Genomic DNA, 6,527 nt, shown 5'->3' on the forward strand with positions numbered 1-6,527 from the left:
ATTTTGACCATCCATCTTGTGGATCACACCCTTGATTGCCCATCACCTTCAAAAAACCACTTTTGTTGTATGATCCTAATAGTCCATTCAATGGTGAGGATGATGAGTCCATACCAATCATATTGGAACATTGATCCAGTCCATCAGTCATGTGAATGGACTTAATTATTTTTTGAATCATATCTTAACATGAGTTGATGCAAATGATAACCAGAGTAGATGTCAGATCATGGTGGGCCCCACAACTTTTTCTAGCTTAGGTTTGTTATAGAAAATTCACTGCTTTTTATTTTTCTCTATTCTTTTGTGGCCCACTTGATACTTGGACAGACTATAATATTCATATATGAGAATATTAGCTACTGAAATGTTCGATGAATGGCATGGATCCTACAAATAGATACTATGTTGGGCTCTAGGAATTTATCAGATCAATGAAAATGTCGTCCACAAAAACTTCTAAAATCTCTTTATATTCACAAGGGGTTTCTCCTCCATACAGCGTATCTTTTTCTCAAAAAATAAAAATTAAAAAAATGTCTACATCTCATGTGTTTCTATTGTTACACATGAGATTACATACGTGAGATCTCCACCGGTCATTGGTGGTGGAGAGAATTCCAAACACATCCAAATTTCAATTCCCTCCAATTTTCAAGAATAGGAGTGAATTTAGGATAGGGATTCCCGCCCATGATTAGTGGATGGTTGGTATACCATTTCCTTTCCTGCACACCAATTGGCACATGGAACCGTCTAGTCTACAAATATACATGTTTTGAATAAAAAAATAAAATACAAAGGATCACTAAAATATCCATGGATTGTTGGGTCATGATATGGTGAGACGCATGAACGGTTCTGATTGTGGCCGTACAGCTGTATGGCCCACTATTTCATCTTTGGAGGTCCTACTTTCTCACTCTGCGCTCTGACTTCATGGAGGACCTTGTGGTATGTAGGGAAGCCGATCTTGCCAGCAGAAACCTGCGCACCACAGAAAACTGTAAGTCTGCAGCCGAAATGCAAGTGTCCAACCGTTGTATTCGTGATCTGACTGTCGTGAGATGTAGGTAACGGTACAGATCCAATCTTAGCCTTTGGAAAGTGATTAGATTTGCTGGATCTGCATATCTCAACATTCTGATCGAGAATCAACGGTGATGATGTCTCCTACACTGTTAAAAATGACGAGAGGGGCCATATAATCTTCAAAGCCATGTACTAAATCCCTGGTGGCCTCGCCTACGAGTTAAATCCGGTACATTTGGTGACAAACGTCCGAGGCAAGGAAAATGCACTAGGAAAAGGTAAGAACAATAAAAATAACTTCTATAAAATTCATAATTTGACTAGGAATGAAATAAATGAGCTCATAACTCTTTAAATATCGGTACTAAGTAATGGGAGAAATTTCAAAATCAAACTATAAGTAAAATTTATAGAATTCGCAACTTATCATAAATAATAAATTTTTTAGTGTCCTATGTACCTTAACCACGTTATTCTTCTAATTTTTTTAAACACTTTTCATGTGGACACAACTCTTGGAGCCCAATAAATGAAGAGTTATAATAAAATTAAAACTTATTAAAAATAGTAAAAATGGAAATAAACATGAAATTTGACCATTGATGATATGATAGAATCTCGCAAATTCAGCATGGGCAACCCGGCTATGCTAGGTTGGTTGGCTAAAGTAGCTCGTCCTACTCCAAAATCATACATGATATGTTGAGTAACTCGTTCCGATTTGCGAGATACGCATGTTTTAAGGTTCCGACGGTCTTGATTACTTCCACCTTCGATCAAGTCTTCTCTGATTCATCTTAGACATGAAAGTGTTTGCGACCCGCTCTACATTAACATCCCATCAAAAAAGGGAAATGTGCCGTCCAACATGGGTCCAAAAGTGTCCAACATTGTTCCTATCAATCTTTCGTGGGCCATCAAGTTCTTTTCAAGAAGGGATTTCTTTGCACTGTACACTTGGGCTTTCTCCCAACAGGTGGGCCCATGATTTGGTGATCCTCCAACGTGAGAGATTTATTGGGCATTCATCAACGGCTGGATGCAAGAGATGAGTAGGATCATTAACCATTCATTTCACTTGCTGGATATGAAAATTCAAGCACAATGTCCAAAGCTGGTGGAGTATATCCTATAACTCTCCTAAGAAGGAATGACCTGGGACTGTTTGGATGACAGCCGAAAATCATATTAAACTATTTTAGATCCAAGCCGGCAACACAAAGCTAATGTTTGTCGTGATTAAACATAGTAGCCCTCCAAACGGTGCTTATTCGAGGAAGTTTGGTTGCCAAAATGGCGTGGATTGTCCCACCACAATCCTCCATCAATCAAATGAATGGTTTACATTGAAAATCTTCTACCGTTTGAAAGATCCTAAATCTTTAATGAATGACTTGAAAACAATGTAACATAGGGTGGACATGATGAGGTCGATTACCATCTTCCTCGAAAGATAAATACTTTGTATCTATAAGACTCCCTTGAATTAAAAAAAGAAATTTATCGAATCCACGGGAGAAATAATGGAAAAGTTGAGAATTTATTAAAAATTCTCAAAATAAACAAGTTTGCAAGTTTGGCATTCTTAGATAACCTAAAACAAGTCCTAAGATAGAATTAGAAAAGACATGAACAAATAATGAAATAAAAATTGAAAAAAGGGGCAAATTTTTGTATTATGCTGATTGATTGACCGGTTGGAAGGGCGAAAAAACATTCAGATACTAAATTCATAAAATTGAATTTATTCCAATCAATCGATCAAATACGTATAAGAGTGTCCAAAATCTTTTTATCTAAATTTGAATTTCCATTGATCAATCGATTAAAGTGATCGATCAAATCGATTGGTCTACGCAATTAATCTTAATCGATCAAAATATGCTAAATTTTATTAATTTCCTTCTTGAACTTCCTTCTAATCCATTTGTGATAGGCACATGATTGCTTCATATCCTGCATCACAATAACTCGGGGAGACATTTATATTTAAAAAAAGAAAAAAAAAATCAGAAGTTAAATTCGTAAAACATTCCAACACACTAGTTTAGATTATTGAAATCACCGGCTACATCTACGATTAGAGCCATCATGTAAATGGTTTGTACAAACTGAACATTAACCAGATCAATGGTTATAGTCCAGATGTATACTAACCGGCTGCATTACAATAACTATTAAAATATTTCAACCCTTTCATCATAGGACTCTTTTCATAATATTTAAAGCAAGTGTCTTCTGCATGAACTCACCCATCATTTGTTTAAAGGCTGTATTTTTCAAAGATTTTAGTGAAAATAAGATTGCTTTTTCATGATTTGATATTTTTCTACTATTTAATTTTAAAATAAAATTAGATATGTAAAGTTATTAATGAATCCTTTTGTATTTCAATATTTTTAATATAAGATATGAGATACTGTTTATTAAATATGAAATTTTATACCTATTTTTTTTTTATATAAATAAAAAAATAATTACATTTTTATAATCTATTATTTTTATCTATTTATTTATAAAAATACTTTAAAATTTGAGACCAGCTACAAATCCACCCAATCTGTAAATGCAATGAACATCTACCAGTTGGGTCAAAAGCCAATCAACTTGCCAAGATTGATGGACATCCAAACAGACCCTTTGAGTTTGACATCCTCCCTCCTGCCCAACTAATACAAAATCACACGTGGCAAGATGGTTTGATAATCTGGACCGTTGAAGCTTACACCTAGAATTGCAACACATGGGACACAGCAATTTGACCACTTGGACCGTCCTTATGGTGGGCCCATCATGGATGGGGTCCCACCTTGCAAGAATCCCATCTCTTCCATCTGATAGAAATCTAATGATAGGCGCGAATTCCGTAACGTAGCGTATCACGTGTAGCCGCCTACCCCTCTTCAGTTCACATGCATTGCATGTTCCAACAAACTAATATAGAAAAACAGAGAGAGAGAGAGAAAAAAAAAAAAAAAAAAAAAAACAGCGAGAGAGAGAGAGAGAGAGAGAGAGAGAGAGAGAGAGAGAACGGGAAAGTGATATCTTACCGCTTCCAGATCGATTTTGTAAATAAGCAGCTTCCGTCGTTCCCGGCAGCTGATCCTGTACGCAACTACGACATGGCCCACTGCCAAGATCAACGAACAAAATAACATGGCTTCCATGGCCCACGACTCTCCCACTGGAACATAGCTCTGCTGTAATCTCATCATCGTGAATTTCCCACCGTCGATCTTCACTCCCAAAACGCATGCTTTCATAAAAATGAAACCCACAGACAGCAACGAGCATAACGTGGTTACACTCAAATAGGGCCCACGAGAAAGCCCTGGGCCATCACAAAGGCAATAAACGCCTGAAAAAAAACAGAGAGAGGATTGTTATTTGATGACGTGCATTCGCCCCAAATTGCCAAATTTATAGGAGATCAGAGACGTTCATCAGGCAGGGCCATTAGTTTATGTGACCCCGCCTAAAAATCAAACCGCCCCATCGATTAGATGGACTTTTTAAAGACCCACCTGATGAAAGGTCCTGATGAGTAGATTTCATGTGAGGTACTTACAGATGATGGCGACAGATCGGACGATGGAGAGTAGAGGTATGTCGACGATTGAGGTGCGGAAATTGTAGTTTGTGAGGTGGGAAGAGAGAGTTTGTAAAGAGAGAGGAGAGAAAAAGGCAGAGAAGAGAGCCGATGGGAGAAGAACATCGGTTATTACAAGGAGAACAGGAGCTGAGAAAAGGAGTAAAGAAGCTATCATCGATATTAAGAAGAAGATAGTCTTTAATACTCTCCATATCTTTCTGGGTTTCTTCTCTTTTATCAAACCCATCTCGCTTTTCTTCTTCTTCCTCCTCTTCCTCAGATGGGCTCTTTTGATTTTTAAGGAAGAGAAATGGAAGAAATGATTCTCTCTTTTGATTTTAATGGAAGAGAAATTCTCTATTTTGATTTTAGAACGAAGAGAAACGTAAGAAATGATTATAAGGGTAGGAGGGAGAGAGAGAGAGAGAGAGAGAGAGCTGCTGCAGCCTGCAGGGAAGCTGCAGGCTTTGGAGGCTTGACCACAAGGCGACGTGAGAATGAATTTTCTTCCGGTACTCTCGCGAGTAGCTATTACACCTCAACCGGAGAAAACATTACTCTGTACAGGACGAGGATTTCCTGCGAAAGCCTTTGGCAGGAAGTTCCTGCGCTGGAAACTGAGATTGAGCCTACCGTGATGTTTGTAATTAATCCACTCCGTCCATCCGTTTTATGACATCATTTTAGATTATTAAACCAAAATTGATCAGGATTCAAGACTCAAGTGGGCCGCACTAAAAGAGAAGGTGGTTAGGAAAATTCCTACAGTTGAAACCTACCTGGGGTCGACAGTGATGTTTACATGCCATCTATACCGTTCATAACCTCATTCCTATGGGGATTAACTGAAAACACAAATATTAACATGATTCAAAACTTCTGTGGCACCACGAATATTTCAACTGTGGACGTTCAATTCTGACTTCATCGGCCCACTAAAGAAATGGATCCGGTTCAAATTTTTTCGCTAATATTCTAAAATTAACACAAAAAACGGATGAACGGGTGGATTTCTCATAAACATCATAGTGGCCCCCACCTGGTTCCCAGCGTAAGAACTTCCAGCGAAACGCTTTCACAGGAAATCCGCGTCCGTACATGTGGCAAAGGGAAGCGGATTGGCTACTCCCCTGCCACCAACCAATGGCTGATGGTCAGTGCTGGACCCCACTATGATGTATGCGTTTCATCCATTCCGTCCATATAGTTTTCTAGATCATTTTGTCGTACAAGACCAAAAATGAGGTATATACCAATCTCAAGGGGACCACATTATATGAAACAATGTTGAATGAATGTGGACCATTAAAAAATTTTCAAGGGCCATAAAAGTTTTGGATTGAGATGATATTTATTTTTTCCCTTCAAATGGGTCTGTATGATCTAATCAACAGATTGGATGTCAAATAAACAGTACATGGGACTCAGGAGGATTTTAAGGGTGGATATCCAATCACTATTGTTTTCCTGTGGTGTGGACCACTTGAGATTTATATACCTATAGTTTTTGGCATCAACCATAAAATGATCTTTAAAAATAGATAGAATGGATGAACGGAATGGATGAAACACATACATTATGGTGAGCCCAGATTGCACCGACGCAGGGGGAGTAGCCAATCCTGCGAGGGTGAGATCAGGATTTTTCATCTGACGTGGATCATTTCATAGTCTAGTAGCTAAGAAATAAGGCTGCTCTGATCATCGGGTGGGCCACACGTGAACAAGAAAATGGACGGTTATAAAACATTGATCAACGGCTTACATTTAAAACGTTCCTAGTCCACATGATAACTGGGACCAAACCAAATACCCTATATAGAATATAGGAGGTGGGGTCTGATGAACGTAATGGATGAGGGACGAAGATTCTTATCTGGCACGTGTGAGGAGATTGGTGTTC

The 6,527-nt window shown here is 38.3% G+C and overlaps 1 protein-coding gene across 1 annotated transcript; it reads right to left on the reverse strand.

Moving 5' to 3' along the window:
- Positions 1-446: 446 nt before the first annotated feature.
- Positions 447-5,065, reverse strand: LOC131249081 (uncharacterized). The gene is made up of 3 exons (XM_058249649.1): positions 4,601-5,065; positions 4,083-4,390; positions 447-987 (listed from the first exon to the last, which is right to left on the reverse strand). The coding sequence occupies exons 1-3, from the start codon at positions 4,869-4,871 to the stop codon at positions 892-894; spliced, it is 675 nt and encodes a 224-aa protein (XP_058105632.1). The 5' UTR covers positions 4,872-5,065; the 3' UTR covers positions 447-891.
- Between the last annotated feature and the right edge of the window lie 1,462 nt (positions 5,066-6,527).

Source organism: Magnolia sinica, chromosome 6, assembly GCF_029962835.1.
Source record: "Magnolia sinica isolate HGM2019 chromosome 6, MsV1, whole genome shotgun sequence".
NCBI lineage: Eukaryota > Viridiplantae > Streptophyta > Magnoliopsida > Magnoliales > Magnoliaceae > Magnolia > Magnolia sinica.

Excerpts from the sequence above, each read along its gene's own strand:
- LOC131249081 (XM_058249649.1), bottom strand. The coding sequence starts at position 4,871 with ATGGGTTTGATAAAAGAGAAGAAACCCAGAAAGATATGGAGAGTATTA. Across the intron at positions 4,391-4,600 it reads CCGATCTGTCGCCATCATCT|GCGTTTATTGCCTTTGTGAT; the intron begins GTAAGTACCTCA and ends GTTTTTTTTCAG. Across the intron at positions 988-4,082 it reads ACAAAATCGATCTGGAAGCG|GTTTCTGCTGGCAAGATCGG; the intron begins GTAAGATATCAC and ends TGTGGTGCGCAG.